Source organism: Symphalangus syndactylus, chromosome 13 (genome assembly GCF_028878055.3).
Source record: "Symphalangus syndactylus isolate Jambi chromosome 13, NHGRI_mSymSyn1-v2.1_pri, whole genome shotgun sequence".
Lineage (NCBI taxonomy): Eukaryota > Metazoa > Chordata > Mammalia > Primates > Hylobatidae > Symphalangus > Symphalangus syndactylus.
This window is the reverse complement of record NC_072435.2, coordinates 95,698,180-95,717,890: the sequence shown is the minus strand read 5'-3', so window position 1 is coordinate 95,717,890 and position 19,711 is coordinate 95,698,180. Positions and strand designations below refer to the sequence as shown.

Genomic DNA, 19,711 nt, shown 5'->3' with positions numbered 1-19,711 from the left:
AGCAAGACAGGCCAACATTCAAATTCGGGAAACAGAGAGAACACCACAAAGATACTTCTTGAGAAGAGCAACCTCAAGACACATAATCATCAGATTCACCAAGGTTGAAATGAAGGAAAAAATGTTAAGGGCAGTCAGGGAGAAAGGTCAGGTTACCCACAAAGAAAAGCCAATCAGATTAACAGCAGATCTCTCTGCAGAAACCCTACAAGCCAGAAGAGAGTGGGGGCTAATATTCAATATTCTTAAAGAAAAGAATTTTCAACCCAGAATTTCATATCCAGCCAAACTAATCTTCGTAAGTGAAGGAAAAATAAAATCCTACACAGACAAGCAAAAGTTGTGAGATTTTGTCACCACCAGGCCTGCCTTACAAGAGCTCCCGATGGAAGCACTAAATATGGAAAGGAAAATCCGGTACCAGCCACTGCAAAAACATACCAAATTGTAAAGCACTGCAATTTCTATGCAACTCTTAGTCCTGGGCTGGGCTTAGAGTCAATTGACTAGAATGGCAAGTGTCCTAGGGAGATCTAGGGAGACAACAGCTGGGACAGATAAGGGAGTGCTTATATCACCCCCCCAACCCAACCCCAGGCAATGTAGCTGGCAGCAACAAAAGGGTCTCCTTCCTTCTATCTGAAGAGAGGAGAGTGAAGTGTAAAAAGGACTTGTCTTGCATTTAGGTAACAGCTCAGCCACAGTAGAATACAGCACCAGGCAGTCTTAAGGGCCCCAATCTAGACCCTAGCTCATGGATGACATTTCTAGACACACCTAGGCCAAAGGGGACCCACTGCCTTGAAGGGAAGGACCCAGTCCTGGCGGGATTCATCATCTGCTGACTAAAGAGCCATCAGGCCCTGAATAACCAATAGTGATACCCACATAGTACGCCATGGGTCTTGGGTGTGCTGGCTTCAGGTCAGTGACCCAGCACATTCCCAGCTGTGGTGGCTATGGTGAAAGACTCCTTTAATTTGAGAAAGCAGAGGAAAAGCAGAGGGAACTCTGTCTTGCACCTTAGGTACCAGTTTGGCCATAGCAGGGAAGAGCACCAAATGGGTTCTTGAGGTGCCCAAGTCCAGGCCTAGGCTCTTGAAGGCAATTCTGGACAAATCTTCCAGACAGAAAATCAACAAAGAAACATCAGATTTAATCTGCACCATAGACTAAATGGATCTAATAGATATTTACAGAACATTTCAACCAGTGGCTACAGAATACACATTGTTCTCAAAGAATTCTTGAGTAATGCCCTATAAGCACAGGTAATCGAAGCAAAAACGGACAAATGGGATCACATCAAGTTAAAAACCCTGCACACATCAAACGAAATAAACAACAAAGTGAAGAGACAACCCACAGAGTGGGAGAAAATGTTTGCAAATGACCCATCTGACAAGGGATTAATAACCAGAATATATAAGGAGCTCAAACAACTCTATCGAAAAAAAACCTAATAATCTGATCAAAAATGGGCAAAAGATTTGAATAGACATTTCTCAAAAGAAGACAAACAAATGGCAAACAGGCATAAGAAAAGGTGCGCAACATCAATGATCATCAGAGAAACACGAATGAAAACTACAATGAGATATCAACCCACCCTAATTAAAATGCCTTCATACAAAAGACAGGCAATAACAAATGCTGGAGAGGATGTGGAGAAAATAGAACCCTCGTACACTGTTGGTGGGGATGTAAATTAGTACAAGAACTATGGAGAACAATTTGGAAGTTCTTCAAAAAACTAAAATTTGAGCTACCATACAATCCAGCAATCCCACTCCTAGGTATATACTCAAAAATAAAAAGGAAATCAGTATAGCAAAGAGATATCTGCACTCCCATGTTTGTTGCAGCACTATTCACAATAACCAAGATTTAGAGGCAAACTAAGTGTCCATCAACAGATGAACAGATACAGAAAATATGGTACATATACACAATGGAGTACTATTCAGTCATAAAAAGGAGGAGATCTTGTCATTTGCAACAACATAGATGGAACTGGGGGGTCGTTATGTTAAGCAAAATAACTCAGGGACAAAAAGACAAACTTTGAACGTTCTCCCTTATTTGTGGGAGCTAAAAATCAAAACAATTGAACTCATGGAAATGGAGAGTAGAGGGATGGTTACCAGAGGCTGGGAAGGGCAGTTGCGGGAGGTGGGGGAAAGTAGGGATGGTTAATGGGTACAAAAACAATAGTTAGAAAAAAATGAATAAGACCTAGAATTTGCTAGCAAAACAGGGTGACTAAAGTCAATAATAATTTAATAGTACATTTAAAAATAGCTAAGAGTATAATGGATTGTAATACAGAGGATAAATGCTTGAGGAGATGGATGCCCCATTTTCCATGATGCAATTATTATGCATTGCATGCCTGTATCAAAGTATCTCATGTATAAGTATATATACCTACTATGTACCCACAAAAATTAAAAATAATTTTAAAAAATGGTTAAGATGGTATTTTGCCACAATTCTTTAAAAAATACAGCTAAGAGAATGACAAGATAAGCCAGATTGGGAGAAAATCTTTGTAAATTATGTAAATTACGTACTGTGTCCACACGTAAGTCAATAAGAAAGCAATCCCTCAAAAAAATGGGCAAAGTATCTGAAGAGATATTTCACCTAAAAAGATATTCAGATGGCAAAGAAGCATATGAAAAGGTGCTCGCTATCATTATTGATCAGAGAAATACAAATTAAAAGCACTATGAGATACTACCGCACACCTGTTAGAATGACTGATACCAAAGAGACCAAAGATAGCAGATTTTGGCAAAGATGTGAAAAAAATGGAATTCTTATATGCTGCTGATAGAAATTTAAAATGGCACAACCACTATGGAAAACAGTATCATTTTCTTAAAAAGTGAATCATACACATACTATTTGATCTAGCCATTCCTCTCCCAAGTACTTGGTTAATCAGGAGAAACGAATGTGTATGTTCATACAAAAACTTGTACATGAATGTTCATAGCAGCTTTATGCACAGTAGCCAAAAACTAGAAACAACCCAAATGTTACTAACAGGCAAATGGACTAGCTGTTGTATATTCATAAAATTACTCAGCAATCAAATAAAAAAAGAATCAACTATTGATACACACAACACATGAATCTCAAATAATTACGTTGGTTAAAAGAAGCCAGACCGAAAAAAAATAGGTACCATATGATTCCACTTATAAAATTCTAGAAAACGCAAATCTACCCACAGTGATAGAAAGCAGGTCAGTGATTTTCTGAGACAAGGGACAGAAAAACTGCAAGGAACAGGAGAGAGGGATTACAAGGGGTATGAGGAAGCTCTTGGGGGTTACGAATAGATGCAGTATCTTGATCATGGTGATGGTTTCACAGGTAAGTATATGTTGAACTTATAAAACCATATACTTTGAATATGTGTAGTTTACTGTATGCCAATTATATCTTAATAAAGCTGTTCAAATGTAATAAAAATAATGTCTGCCCAAAAGGAACTTAGAATCTACTATATAAATTTATTCTATGGTGAAGATATTATTTTTTTGTTGTTGTTCTTGTTGTTTTTTTAAGACAGGCTCTCACTCTGTCACCCAGGCTGGAGTGCAGTAGCACTATCATAGCTCACTGCATCCTCAACCTCCCAAGCTCAAGCGATCCTCCTGCCTCAGCCTCCTGAGTAGCTGGGACCACAGATGCATGCCACCATGCCCAGCTAATTTTTAAAACCTTTTTGTAGAAACAAGGACTTGCTATGCTGCCCAGGGTTGTCTCAAACTCCAGAGCTCAAGTGATCCTCCCTCCTCAGCTTCCCAAAGTGCTGGGATTACAGGCATAAACCACCAGAGTCAGCTGTCGGGATATTATTTTGGTAAGCAGGGAAAGGAAAATCTGAAAAAACGAGCATATATGAAAAGGCTAGCCAGGCGTGGTGGCTCACGCCTGTAATCCCAGCACTTTGGGAGGCCGAGGTAGGTGGATCACGAGGTCAGGAGTTCGAGACCAGCCTGGCCAACACGGTGAAACCCCATCTCTACTAATAACACAAAAATTAGCCAGGCATGGTGGTGCATGCCTGTAATCCCAGCTACTGGGGAGGCTGAGGCAGAAGAATCGCTTGAAACTGGGAGGTGGAGGTTGCAGTGAGCTGAGATCGCACCATTGCACTCCAGCCTGGGCAACAAGAGTGAAACTCCATCTCAAAAAAGAAAAGAAAAGGCTAACAATACCTCTTGATATCACTAACTAAATTCCTTAAAGATAAAATTATGAAATACTTTTTCATTTCAATTGAATGTTTTATAAAATTTATTCAGTTTAAGAATCAAAAGGAACCCACACCATCCACTAACCAATAAGTGACCTCCCAAAGGTTACCAATGTTATCAGTTTGATATATTTAAAATATTATTTAAGCCTAACAACAAACTGCAGAAAAAATTTCCAGAACATAGGAATAATGACTAAATTACTAACAAGAACCAAAAGTTTACATAAAGTATTTTTACATGGTTAATAAGTTTGAAATGCCAAAACCAGTTTTAAAGGAAACAACTCTTTTTTACATGATGAATAAAAATACATACCTGAAGCAAACCATATTTGGTTTCTACATCATAAAGTTTGTAATCCTTAATGTCTGGAGATATAGGGGAAGGTAGATTTTCCCAGTTACCAAGAACATTGGCTAAACTGGCAAAAACTGGTTCTGTACAAAATGCCAAGCAATCCCTGTTTTAAAAAAGAAAAAGTTATTTACTATCATATTATTACACATTATCAAAATCAAATATACATAAAATATTAGTGCTCCTATTAAACTATCAATAAGAAGGTAGACTATTTTACATTTGTTAATTTCAGCATAGACATAATCCACTTAAACCAACAAAGTTAAGAGCCTCTGCACACAAATTATACTAGATAAATCACTTTGTCTTTTAAACTAAGTGTTGTGATAACTACAATCTTTTTTAAAACTTAAAAAGTGAGAAAATAAAACACTATTTCAGCCACCTTGTTCAAATGATTGATATTCTTTATGGAAAACCAATAAACTAATTCAAAATACTGTTACATTACACTTATGGTATTATCCTTATTTATTAAGGCTGTTAATTTTCAGAATACGCTCAAAGGAACTTCTGGATTTCCCACAGATGACCCTGGAATAGGAGTAGTCAGGAAGAGAGATAAGGCATAGCTAGCTCCAGTAGCCCAGTTCCCACTTCACAAAGCAGCTTTTATCTATTTTATATATCATTTTGAAAGGTGTCATAGTTATCAAATTTTTTAAATTACTGGGCTTTCATGTACAAGATTTATAAACTCAGAAAATGTTAGATATTAACATTCAATGGCCTTACAGGGTAATGATCAAGAGCTCAGGCTTTGAGGACAGACACCTGACTTTAAGTCCCAGCATCCCTATGTGCTGTCTTGGTAACAATGGACACTACTGTTCTGAACCTCACTTCATCCATTTGTAAAATGGTGATAACAGACCCACCATGAAGGGTTAGTATAAAGATCAAATGAGAAAATCACGTAAAATACATAAAGCATGTAAGCTCAATAAGCTTACCATCGCTATTATAATTACCAAGCATTTGCCACCCAAGCCCTAACACTTTAGGCCTTGGGCTTTAGGCTCTGGCAATGAAGAACTACAAAGTAGTACAGTAATGTGGCTACATAACAAACTTCTGGGCCTGCACAGTAACTGTTAAATAGCAGTTATGTCCTTTAACTGATGTTTCATCTGTTCCAATACCTGAATAACTTTTCTTCTGCCTTAAATCTGTTTTTCAAATGAGAGCATATGCAGAAGCTTAATATATAAGAAATAAAAACAGAGCTTAGGTTGAAGGAGAGAAAGGGTCACATTGTCCTGCTGCCTGCTCAGCCATCATCAAGGAAGCTGCCTTGTTCTGTACTCCCAACACTTAGCTCATTAACACATTGGACCATAAGGCATGCTTTTGTTGAACTGTACTGTTAAAAAAAAAAACAAAAAACTGTCTTATAGACTCACATAATGTCTTCTCTGCTAGGTCCCTTTGAATCTATTTTTTTTAGCTTCCAAACTGTCATCCTACTAAAATTACTGAATGTTACTAACAACTTTTCACTGGTCAAATGTAATGGATTCTTCTCTGTCCTTATTTTCTTTTTTATTCTGTATTCCCCAGTGTTAGCAGGTTATTTTTTCCTTCCTTTTGCTTCCATGACATGCTGCCAATTCTCCTGCCATACGACAATATTCCTCCTAATTTTTTCTTTGGCTCTTGTTTTCCCTACATTTCAAGGTTCTTTCCTCAGTACTCTGCTCCTTTTACTCATATTCTCGAAAAACTCACTTTTTTTTAGGTTTTAATTACTGCCTGTAAGTGACTCACCTCCATATACATCACCAACTCTGGACTGCCATCTGAATTACTCTTTCTGTAGTGCATTTCCTTTGAGTAATTCCAGTGTCATGTCAGTATTATTAATTCACTAAAAACTGGAAGTTCTCTTTTTCTTCCCTAAAGTGTCCCTATTTCTATCAATGCTACTACAATTTTTACAACCTAACAATTAGGGTATCTTAAAGTAATCTTTGAATTGTCTCTCTTCATGATTGCCAATAAATTCCTAATTCTATAATATTTAAATCACCATACAAAAAGCTGCAGGGACACAGAAAAGTATAACTCATAGTCCTTCTCCCCTCAAGAGACTTGAAATGTAATTATGAGATATAAGACATGTAAATACAACATAAAATAACAAGGATAGGTAGGATTCTAATAGGTGACACTACAGACACTGACAGAAAACACTCCAGAGGAAATAGCACCAACAAATACAGTCAGGAAAGTGTAGGATAAGTGTGGGGAAAAAAACAGTCTACTTTGGGATACAAGATTCACAACAGTATTACATAAGAGACAGAAACTATAGTGTTCTGGGTTTATCCATGAAAAGAAAGGCAATAAAAAATATTTTTATGACAAGAGACATATGAGCAAGCCAGGTGCAGCGGCATGCACCTGTAGTCCCAGCTACTTGAGAGGCTGAGGCAAGAGGATCACTCAAGCTCGGGAGTCCAAGACAAGCCTGGGCAACAATAGCGAAACCCCACCCCAAAAATTAAAAAAGAAAAACAAGAAGCCAGGCACAGTCACTCACACCTGTAATCTCAGGGAGGATCACCTGATGCCAAGAGTTTGAGTTCAGCCTGAGTAATACATCAAGACCCCACTTCTACAAAACAAAAAATTTTTTAATTAAAAATCAAAAAATTAGCTGGGCATGGTAGCACACACTTGTAGTATTCTACTTGAGAGGCTGAGGCAGGAGGATCACTTGAGCCCAGGAGTTCGAGGCTGCAGTGAACTATGATGGCACTACTGTAATCCAGCTTGGGCAACAGAGTGAGACTCTGTCTCCATCAATCGACACATCAGCATATTTTTGGGTAGATACAGCATGGTGCAGCAAAAAATAAAAGCATGGACTCAGGAATCAGATGACAAAATGAATCCTAGCTCCAGCACTTAAAACCATACAGTTTCTTTGATCCTCTGTTCTGTGTAATTGTGAGAATTAGATGAATTAAACAATGTAAAGCATTTAGCATAGTTTTTCACATAGTAAATGTTTGTATTTTTCCTTTTATGTTTAAAAAAAAATCTTGTGCCTTTGAAGGGTGAGATGGTAGAAAGTGGGTTATTGAAGATTCCAGAGTAAGAAGTTTGCAGAAACTCAATATATAATAAAAGATAAAAGCAAAACTGTACAATTGAAGGGAGATGGGACCTTCATCCCACACAACCTGGAACCCTGCCAGCTCTGTGTCCTCCACCTTCTTGTTCTTCCCCTATCCTTAAAAATCCTAAGGGCCAACAGGGCCACAGGACACAAATACCAAATGATCTCATTAAGATTTTCTGAATTAAGAGAGGGGAATACAGTCTGCTGAGAAGGAAGAAAGGCATAAATTTGGGGTTATAAGTAATGTCGAAAAGGTTAATAAAGCTAGGGTATCTAAAGGAGTATTAAAAGTGCCACAAGCTTGAGAGTCCAGTTAAGATTACATAAATTTCATTTTCTTGTCATTCTCAGTAACACTTCCCAAGCTCACCCTTGAGAAAAATAGATGGTAAAGTAACTGAGAGCTATGGACTGGCATGCTGGGCATAGTAGACGGTTAAGTGTCTGAAACAGTAGTTGGCACACACACAAAGTTGGCCTCCAAATACTGTATCAATGAAAAGGAGACAACAAATTCTAGCAAATTAGCAAGGACAGCTACTTTCAGGCAAGAACTGTATTCTATACCCTTGCATCTTCTATTTTGACTATTGTAGTCATGAGCACAGGGTAGCCACTGAAGTACAGAATCATGGCAAAAGTAAAGAAAGTATTAATATTTCAAAGAGAGACATATACATAGACAATGCAAATAAACTTTAGGGAGAAAACTAATGCATAAGAACTCAACACTTAGAGTATAAGAATTTTTCACTGACAACACTTGAAACAGACAGATTTCAAATATAAAATTATTTTTAACTATTTGTTTAGGGAATCTACTACGTAAGTTTTTATAAAAATTTACCTGGATTCTTCTAAAGGATGCTGGACAGTAAGAAGTCGAGGGTGTCGAAGCCGAGTTAACTGTTGGACTCCTCGTTTTAGAGAATCAATGATTTGATCCTTTTCAAATTTTTGATACTTGTCAATCAGTTTTTTATCAAAGACAAAAACTGCCACTTCCTAAATAAAAGAATTGTGTAATTTTAGTCAAGAAATACAGAAAAGTGATAAAATTATATGAATGTCACAATCTACAAATAACTATGCCATAAAAATTTTAGCACCACTGTAATACTTTTCTGATATCAAAGAGTTGGTTTCCTTATGATAGTAAATCTAAACATTTTAAAAGGTGTAAAACCTAGAGTCCTCATCTAAAGAACACAGGAAAAACCTTACCTTTGAATTCTGCTATCACAGGTACATATTAATTGTGTACAATATGTTGTTTCCTGTGTAGTAATCTCTTATGGACACAGAACTCAAAGAAAATGTTTAAAAATTTAAAATGTAACTTAACAATGATAATCATGAAGTATACTACAAAATCTTGAAATGTTTTTTGAAAGAAAGGTTGTATGTCAGGGAGTACCTGTTTGTAAGAAAAATGAATTCGTAGTATCTTTTACATATGAATAATCTATATTCTATCTCATACCTTCCTATCCCCCATCTTGTTAGGGGCAGTAAATGTAAATGGTTACTAGTACAGGGACTTGCTCTCCTACCACCTCTCTTTGAAATCATTCACAGCTTATTTTATACCACTAAAAGCACACATCCTCCTTACCATCTTCTTCCTTTCATTATTCCTCAGATACCCAAGGAAAAACAGTTCTCATGTAGTTACCCCCTCTTAACAAATCAAAAAAACAGCTCTACTGATAGGTGATGTGTTAAATCATTGATGTGTGTTCTTGGTAATAAGGCAAAATAAACTGGAAGTGAAATTAGCAAAGAATGCTAGCCTTCCAAAATTCCTTGAAAGATTTTGAAACTCTTTCAGAATTTCTATGTCTTTGAAAGCCTCAAATTAAACCTACTGCTACTCAACTATCAATATCCAAGACATTCGTTTTCTATTTTATTCTCATTTTTTTCTCTTCTAATTACTTTCTTCTGTTCTGCATTTTTGTTACATTAACATTATTATTTTCATAAGTTAGCCTGGCAACTCAACCATCTCATAGAGATTCACTGCAAAAAGTCCAATCCAATAAATTTCTCAAACATAACTTGTAAAATGAGGGTTCCTTGTGTATATAAATGAGTTAAGGATATTAGAGGAGTAAGACTCTGAAAAGTGGCAACAAAAAGGAATTATTTAGCACTGTAACTCAATTAAAACACAACATTCCCCCAAGCATTTGTGAATAAGGCAGCATTTACTACAATAAAACAACAAAGGATGTATTTATACAGCACTCAAGACACTGGCATTAGATCAGAGGAGACTTTGAGTCAATTTCCCTTCAACTGACCAGCTGCCTTTGGGCAAGTTTTCTCAACAGGAAAAAAAAGAATAAATAATAGTATGAATACCTCAAAGGACCACTGAAGAATAAGTGACACAGTAATATAAAAAGAACTTATTGTAATACCTGACATATTCAATTAATGTTGGCTAATGTCGTTACACCACTAACATCAAGACTTGTATTTTGTTATTTTTCTATTACTGATGAGTTTTCTGCTGATACACATCTGATCAATGACACCTATATATGACCAATGACACACATTCAAGACCCATCATCAAGAATCAACTTTGAAAGACAGAGATTCAACAACCTGTCAACTTGATAAGGAACATTAATATATTAAGCTAAACAAAATGATGTGATATAAACCCAATACCATTCCCATGTCACACAGAAATAAACATGCAGCATAAGAATATAACAGTGATTAAGAGCCCAGTTTCCAGAGTCACACAAACCTAAAATGGAATTTCACTCCTGCCATTTATTATGTTGACCCTGAACTCAAACCTTGGTCATTGTTATTTTCAGACCAGAGTCATAAAAGGAATGACATAAAAAATGAAAATATAATACACTCTACAGCTAAAGTTTCAGGCATCAGTCTACTAGAAAATCTTACAAATAAAGAGGTTCTCAAGTCAACTATTTATATAATAGAAATAACAAGACAGCATTTGCGTATTTATATGTGCCAAGCATTGTGCTAAGTACTTTTCAGGAATTATTCTATTCCTCACAGAAACCCTGTGAGACAAACATTATATTAACTTTACAAATGAGGATGTTGTGGAGAAGATAAATGTTTTCTAAGATAAAAAGAAGTCAAGTTTCAAACACAGTTAGTCCACAGGACTATATTTTTAGCCAAGACATCATTCTGTCACCCCAGAAATAACACAGGGAAAATACAGAACACCGAAGCAAAACACGATGCACGTCTTCAAGAAAGAAATCAGTCATTCAGGCTGAGTAACAGCTTTAAATAGCACTCATACAAACACCTAATCTTAACTCTTGATCATTACGAGGCACAGGACAGCCAGGAGGTAAGAGTTTTACATAATACTAATTTGAACTAAAAACAAATGACCTAAAACTTCAAGTTCCCATCTTGCCATTCATGTGCACAATCTTATTTTAGTAAGTCTTCTGCTATAACACATTTTATAAATGTATCCAATTTAAATGTGTTATGGCCGGCGCGGTAGCTCACGCCTGTAATCTCAGCACTTTGGGAGGCTTGGGTACTCCAAAGTGTCCAGCACTTTGGAGCCTGGGCAGCACAGCGAGATTCCATCTCAAAAAATTAAAATAAATAAATGTTTTATTTTTCAAGTCTTTTTTTTTTTTTCTTTTTTTGAGACAGAGTCTCACCCTATTACCCAGGCTGGAGTGCAGTGGCACAATCATGGCTCACTGCAGCCTCCACCTCCTGGTCTCAAGTGATCCTCTCACCTCAGTCTCCCGAGTAGCTGGGACCACAGCCATGCACCACCATGCCCAGCAAATTTTTAAATTTTTTTGTAGAGACAAGGTCTCACTATGTTGCCCAGGCTGGTCTCAAACTCCTGGACTCAAGCAATCCTCCCACCTCAGCCTCCCATAGTGTTGAGGTTACAGGTGTGAGCCACCGTGCTCTGCTCAAGGTGTTCTAAGTATATTTAAAAAAAGGACTACATGAAGTAGCTCTTGCAGTTTCACCACAAGTAAAGAGGAACACTATAGTTCATGAAGAAAAAGAAAACACTGGCTGGGCATAGTGGCTCATGCTTGTAATCCCAACACTTTGTGAAAATGAGGCAGGAGGATGGTGTGATGCTAGGGGCTCGAGACCAACCTGGGCAACACAGTAAGGCCCCATCTCTTAAAAGAAAAAAAGAAAAGAAAAAAAAAACTCACAAAATTCTCTCAGATAGTCCATTGTTTTAGGTCAAAGATAAGTCCTAAATAAGTCAGAAGAGGTTATCAACTATCTTGAAAATATTTTCTCTTTGTTTCAATCAGTTGATTAAAATTAACCAATGTTAACAAGGTTGTGTTGTTAATCCTCAGGCTTCATACTGACTTCCTAAAATAAAACTATTACACTGTACAAAGCCTTTCATCAGAATACACCATAATCTAATTTCTAACTTACATTTTTCTTTTACTACTTTTCTATACTACCCACTCTGCAAACATATATCACTTATGCAAAAGTCCAGTCACCTTATATATATTACAATCTTCTTGAAGAAAGAAACAATGTCTTATGTGTCTCTGTATCTACCACAGAACTCAGCAGTTATGGCTAGAAGATACTCAGATGTCTATTGCTTACTGATAGTAAATAAAGATAAGCAATTAAAGCTTTTTATTATCATCTTTAATTAAAATATTTTTTAATTTTTTATTAACAAAAATGTCAAATATACAGAAAAGATCAAATAGCACAATCATCCAGTATGTCTTCTGCTTAAGATTCAACAACTGTTAACTGTAGTTAAATTGAGGGTTTTTCAATACAAAAATTATTGGAACAAAATATAAGCAATATATGGCATCCTATTATTTATTTATTCATTGCATATTCTTTAAAAACATTGGCAAAGAAAGACACTTACTAAAAAGTATTTTTTCTCAATAGCCTAATTTAAACAAAAAAGGCTACCGAAGTATTCTAAAAAACTGTAGTATTTGTCACAATACAGTACATGTCCCATTTGATATAGACCTAATTTATAATTTTTAAGAGCTACTTGTGAGCCAGGCATGGTGGCACATGTCTGTAATCCCAGTTACTTGGGAGGCTGAGGTGGGAGGATTGCTTGAGCCCAGGAGGTCAAGGCTGTAGGCTACAGTTGTGCCTGTGAATAACCATTGCACTCCAGCCTGAGCAACATATTAAGACCCCCTCTCCGGAAAAACAACAACAAAAAAAAAACCAAAGAAGCTATTTTGCTTACTACGAAGTTGAGCTCTGTTGATAACAAGATAGTCTTAAGTAATAAAATTTAAATTACATGATTTATAGTAACGTGTCTACGATTCTCTAACAGCGATCACAACCTCCACTAACCTAACCCTTAGAGGTACCAGAGGTGGCTTCTGGAACACAGATGTTCGCTCTCTATTTTATGGACCCTCATGACTGACTGGTGGTGACTGTCAAGCATCACACACTTCATTTTTCATCTGATTTTGGGATAATGTTCCTTCTTCAAAACAGTAAAGCAAAATATAAACTTTTATTTATATTAAGTTAAAAATAAGCTGCTGAGAAGAATGAAAGGTAAAAACATATACCCCTTAAAATTACTAGTCTATGATCATATTTTGTCTAAGTGACATGACTAGCATATTTGGCTTCACATAAAAGTTTCCTTTATTTTAAAACTATTAATTATTCTAATTTCATTTTTTATTATAATTTAATTATGTTTTCGTATATACAATATTAGCAAGCCTCATCCATGAATACTGGCATCTGGATAACACAATGCATATTTTGTAGTAAGGAAGGGATTATGTCCAACCCAATGTTTGGTAGAGTGGATAAGATATGAACAACAATTAAGTATTTAGTATATAATAATTATTAGAAATCAATCAATCTTCCCTATCCTCACAGAAACAGTCATTTCAGGGAGGTGTTATGAAGCCCCTGAAGTAGGGCAAAACTATCAGGTCAACAAATACAACTTTTAAAGCAAAGTAACACAAAGCTACCCTTTTTTTTTTTTTTTCAAGAAAAAAGTTCTACTGCAAAAGCAAATATAAAAAGTCATAATAAATGTAGGATACTAGAATACTACTCATAAATGTTAAATGAATCAATTTTGAAGGGTAATTCCTTGACAACACAGAATATTATGTCAATCTAAACAGAAGTGCTTAATAAATGCTTAAATATTCCAAGACCAGGCAAAATTACATATATAAACATATACACATACACACACATTTTTTTAAACATCCTCTCCCAAAATAAATCCCTTAGCTTGATATTTGACAGTTGAAAGAAATTTCAAAATCTAGAATTATTATTCTACTTGAAAGGAGGTAAAAATTAGGGACATAGCTGAGACAGAAATTAGACGTATGTGGTGTTTTATTATAAATTATTTAAACAAATTAGCAGCCTTGATAATCATAATATTCCTACCTAACAGATAACAGTATTCCAATTGTTAAAGGACATACATGTACATATGTATGTATGTATATGGTAAACATTTCTCATTTATTATATATATAGCTTGGCCAAAATAAAAATTTCCATCTTTAATGGCTAGTTTAAATAAAGTATAACTTAAAAATTAGCAAAATCAATGAAATCCTACCAAGAGCATCTGCCTCAGAAATACCTCTCAAATAAATATTTATAACAAAGAACATAACAATGTTTGAAAAGAATACCTATATTCAAATGACCATTTTAAGCCTGAAAACATGAAACTGTGTAAAAAGACTAAGTCAGTTAGAAAGCTATTAACAGAAATAAAATGGTATAAATTCCATGTTTGAATTACCTAGCAGACATTTTTAAAGTTCAGAAGAGAGGAGAGCAGGGAATATTTCACTGAATTTTCAAAAATTAAATAAACCCTCCACCCAGAATGTCCAAAATTAAAAAGACCATATAACAAGATTGGCAGGGATGTGAAGAAACTGTAACTGCTGGTGGAAGTGTACACTGGCACCACACCAGAAAAATTATTTGGCAATGAACACATACACTACAACCTAGCAATCCCATACCTAGGTAATGCGTCATATGTGCCAATGGCACATACAAGAATGTCTACAGCTGTACTCTATCAATGAAAAGAAAAACTGTATTGTTCAACAACACAGATATAGCTTATCCATATACTATTAAGGAAAAGGGGTCAAATACAAGAGTATATACAACTGCATTTAAATGAAGTTCAAAAACCGGCAAAATTATTCTAGTGTTAAAGGACAGGGTAGTGGTTATCCCTGGAGAGAAGGGGGTTAGGGATAATGACAGGAAAGGACAAGAGTATTAGTAGTATTTCTTTTATTGGTCTGGATGCTGGTTACATGGGTGTATTCACTGTGAATATTTATCAAGCTGTACACTCATGATTTGTGCAATATTCTATAATATGCTGAACATAAGTTATTAAAAATAAGTTTATATTTTAAAAATTAATCAGACTACACAATTTTTTTCAGACAGTCTCCCTACATTGCGCATGTTGGTCTCAAACTCCTGAGCTGAGGGGGTCCTTCCACCTTGGCCTCCCAAAGTGCTGAACCATGCCCAGCCAACACCACAATTTTTATTCTCTAAATATTACCTGGAGATGTCTTTAGCATCCCTGCTGAGATTCCAGAAAAAAAATAATAGTGAGAAACTAAGAGCTGCTTCTAAATGAACACTCAAAAAAGAAACTAGGCCAGGCATGGTGGCTCATGCCTGTAATTCCAGCACTTTGGGAGGCCGAGACGGGCGGATCACTTGAGGTCAGGAGTTCAAGAGCAGTCTGGCCAACACGGTGAAACCCCATCTCTACTAAAAATTCAAAAATTAGCCAGGCATGGTGGCGCACACCTGTAGTCCCAGCTACTCGAGAGGCTGAGGTGGGAGAATTGCTTCAACCCGGGAGGCAGAGGTTGCAGTCGGCCCAGATAGCGGCACTGCACTCCAGCCTGAGCGAAAGAGCAAGACTCTGTTTCCAAAAAAAAAAAAAAAAAAAAAAAAGAAAAGGAACTAAACAGCTCTACAAGTGCACTAATAGCATACACCATTAGTATAAAACTTAAATAGTAGCTTAAAATGCCAATAAGCTATCATTAAAGAGCTATCAATTTCAACATGTTTACAAACTGTAATTTGGTAAATTTATCCAAACAATAACTGAAAAATCTTAATGTTTTATTCATTTTTTTTTTTTTTGAGATGGAGTCTTGCTCTGTCACCTAGGCTGGAGTGCAGTGGTGCCATCTCGGCTTACTGCAACCTCCACCTCCCAGGTTCAAGAGATTCTCCTGCCTTAGCCTCCCAAGTAGCTGGTACTACAGGCACACACCACCACGCTCAGCTAATTTTTGTATTTTTAGTAGAGATGGGGTTTCACCATGTTGCCCAGACTGGTCTAAAACTCCCGACCTCAACTGATCGGCTCACCTCAGCCTCCCAAAGTGCTGCAATTACAGGCATGAGCCACTGCACCTAGCCATCTTCAAATATTAAAACTATGTGTGAAAATCCCCCGTCCCAAAACCCTAACCCATTGTTTACCTCAAAGTCAATGTCAAATTTAAGATCATATATGCTGCCATAAAACACAACTGCAATATGGCACAAGAAAGACTGAGAGGGTAGAAAAGACACCCTGAGTCTTAATGCCTCTTTAGGGAGAAAAAGAGATCGAGAACAGTTATCTTTTTTCATTATCGTTCTTCAAGGTTATCTAGATCAGTGCTGTCCTATCAACAGAATTTTCTGTAATGATAGAAAGTTCTATATCTACATTGTCCAGTACAGTGGTCCTAGACTAGCCACATGTGGCCATGGAACATTTGAAATGTGACTAGTACAACTAAGGAATTTAAATTAATTTAACTTTGGCTACCATATTGGGTAGCACAGCTCTAGACTGTATATTTGGTATGATTCACTGAATAAAAATGAGACAATTGAAAAAGAATTAAAACTTTTCAATTAAAGGGGAAATTTAAACGATGCTTCAATGTCAAGGTGGTTAAGGACTTAGCTATTCTTTAAAAAATTAACCAGCAGTAAAGACAGGATATTCAGTTTTGACCCTTGCAAGTTGAAGGAGGCAAAAAAGGAAAATTTGAACCTATATCCACTGAGCTCACTGGTGTACCACCTTTCATTCCAAAGCAATAAATATAGAAAAAAAGTGGAATGTAGAAAAGTTCCCTAAGAAAATCCAGTGCTGACAGTCAGCAGTTGAGAATGGGGTTCTATCATCTGTGCCTGGTTCTCATGTTCTAGAAGTTCCAACATCATCAGGAGATTTCAGCATGTGAACTACTGATATTACCACAACAACCTAGAATCTTTCTAGTTACGCACAGAGATGCTATTATATATTACCACATCCTTAATAAAAATGCCTAATTTTATAAATTTGTTATTTTGTTTTCCCCTTATAGAACTGATTGTAAAAGCAATTTGTGCCAGAATCAGAGGAGGTTGTTCATTTACAAAACTCATGACCTCATTAATAGTTTTTAGGTAGTCAATACTCAAGAAACCATTTACGTTTTTGGATGAGCTTATGGTGAACTGAAGAAAAAGCAATGTTCAAAAGTAACAAATCGATCAGCATTTCAGATGCAGATCAACTCTGAATTTCAGTAAAGACTTCCAAATGGCAATTAAAAACAAGATTTAACAGGCTGAATACAAATGACATACCAGCAATCTACCATAGGATCAAGATTCCTATTTCATAAAAGGATAACCAAAGCCAATTCTGTCTTCAATGTACTTACCCAGGAAATAAGCTAACTTTGGAAAAGTAGCAAATAATGCATACCCACAATTGTATGATTGTGGTAGTCATTGGGAGGTATATATAAGAAATCCTTTACATTTTACAACCCATATATTTCACTTGTAGGGAAGTAAAAGACTTTTGAAAACAGTGATTTTGGCCAGGCATGGTGGCTCACGCTGTAATCCCAGCACTAAGACTGCACTAAGACACACTTAACGTTGAAAAATTTAACTGGGTATTTTGCCGATAACATATTGACAAATATGAAAAGAAAATTTAAGAAAATGGCAATTTCTATCCTAAAACACATACTTTGCTAAATATTACAATCTAATATACTTGTTTGCTCAACTGACATGTTTATTAATTAAGCAAAATTAGATTTCAAGATGATATGTCAAACGGTATATCTGTAACCAGGAGATTCAGAGCATGTTTAAAAGCATTTGTTTTTTTGTATGACTTCATAAGATAAAATGAGAACTAAAGAACCCATTTAAGAACCTATTAAAGAACTTTTGGCATTTCTTAACATAAAAATGCATACACGCATTTTATGGTTCTTAGCATGTGTGTTTTTTCCAAGTGGATGCTGAATTAAAACTTACCTGCTTTGTTGACTTTTTTGTGCCATTAAAAATCTTCCAAGCTAGCCCATTGCCACCACTGGCAATGTGTCTACCAACATCAAATTCTCTAGTGACGGGATTTCCCATTACAGCACTAGTGACATCAGCTGTTACTTTTGTAACAGTACTCTTCAATTTATTAAGCATGGACTCCATGGCTGCAATATTGGGTAGTTATAGTTACCTAGAAAAACAGAAGGATAGTGGAGAACTGATCATTTCTTATCTGTATAAGCATTTATTCATAGTTAATTTGAAAAGTGTAAGATCTCCCAAACAGTGAACAGAATAATCCTATATAGATAAAAGTTGTATGTTGGTTCTATCTTCAGAGAACCCAATACACTTTAGTACAAACGTAAGTCCAGAAATCAAACTGTTCGTTTCAACCTCAGTTCTCACTGACCAGGAAAAGATATACTCACACTTGACAATGACATTAAGAAAGAGAATGAATATTGCTCAACTGTATAACATGGATCCTTTAAGACTTAAAGTGGGGGATGGGTGTGGTGGCTCACACCTGTAATACCAGCACTTCGGGAGGCCAAGGCAAGCGGATCACCTGAGGTCAGAAGTTTGAGACCAGCTGGCCAACATGGTGAAACACCATCTCTACTAAAAATACAAAAATTAGCCAGGCGTGGTGGGTGCCCGTAGTCCCAGCTACTTGGGAGGCTGAGGCCCAAGAATCACTTGAACCCAGGAGGTGGAGGTTGCAGTGGGCTGGGATTGTGCCACAGAACTCCAGCCTTGGTGACAGAGTGAGACTGCATCTCAAAAAAAAAAAAAAAAAAAAAAAAAAAAGGACTAAAAGTGGGGTTTGTGGGGTTTGGGAGGGTGAGGCAGGTGGATCACTTGAGACCAGGAGTTCAAAATCAGTCTGGCCAACGTGGCGAAAAACTGTCTCTACAAAAAATACAAAAATTAGCCAGGCATGGTGGTGCGTGCCCATAATCCCAGCTACTAGGGAGACTGAGGTACAAGAATTGCTTGAACCTGGGAGACGGAAGTTGCAGTGAGTCAAGAGTCGAGATCGCACTACTGCACTCCAGGCTGGGTGACAGCATGAGACTCTGTCTCAAAAACAACAACAACAAATATAGAAGTTCTGATTTTCACTTCACATTAAACATTTATTCTTATTTTTTTCACCCCTTTTCACAGGTGTTGATCACTTCACATTAAAAACAACAATATACAATTTAAAAGATGCTAATGCTTTACTAAGCAATAAATTTGTACTGTCTTTTTTTTTTTGAGACAGAGTCTCGCTCTGTCACCCAGGCAGGAGTGCAGTGGCATGAACTTGGCTCACTGCAAGCTCCGCCTCCTGGGTTCACGCCATTCTCCTGCCTCAGCCTCCCAAGTAGCTGGGACTACAGGCGCCCGCCACCACGCCCGGCTAATTTTTTCTATTTTGTAGTAGAGACAGGGTTTCACCGTGTTAGCCAGGATGGTCTCGATCTCCAGACCTCATGATCTGCCCGCTTCGGACTCCCAAAGTGCTAGGATTACAGGCGTGAGC

The 19,711-nt window shown here is 36.7% G+C and overlaps 1 protein-coding gene across 5 annotated transcripts in view; it reads right to left on the bottom strand.

The window, feature by feature from the left end:
• Positions 1-19,711, bottom strand: part of SCYL2 (SCY1 like pseudokinase 2) — a 71,850-nt gene that overhangs the window by 37,371 nt on the left and 14,768 nt on the right. For all 5 annotated transcript variants that reach the window (XM_055240074.2, XM_055240075.2, XM_055240073.2 and 2 more), the window contains exons 2-4: positions 18,163-18,367; positions 8,612-8,769; positions 4,593-4,737 (exon numbers count right to left, since the gene is read on the bottom strand). In XM_055240074.2, coding sequence (XP_055096049.1) covers positions 4,593-4,737; positions 8,612-8,769; positions 18,163-18,339 — 480 coding nt within the window. In that variant the 5' untranslated portion in view covers positions 18,340-18,367. The remainder of the gene's footprint in view (positions 1-4,592; positions 4,738-8,611; positions 8,770-18,162; positions 18,368-19,711) is intronic.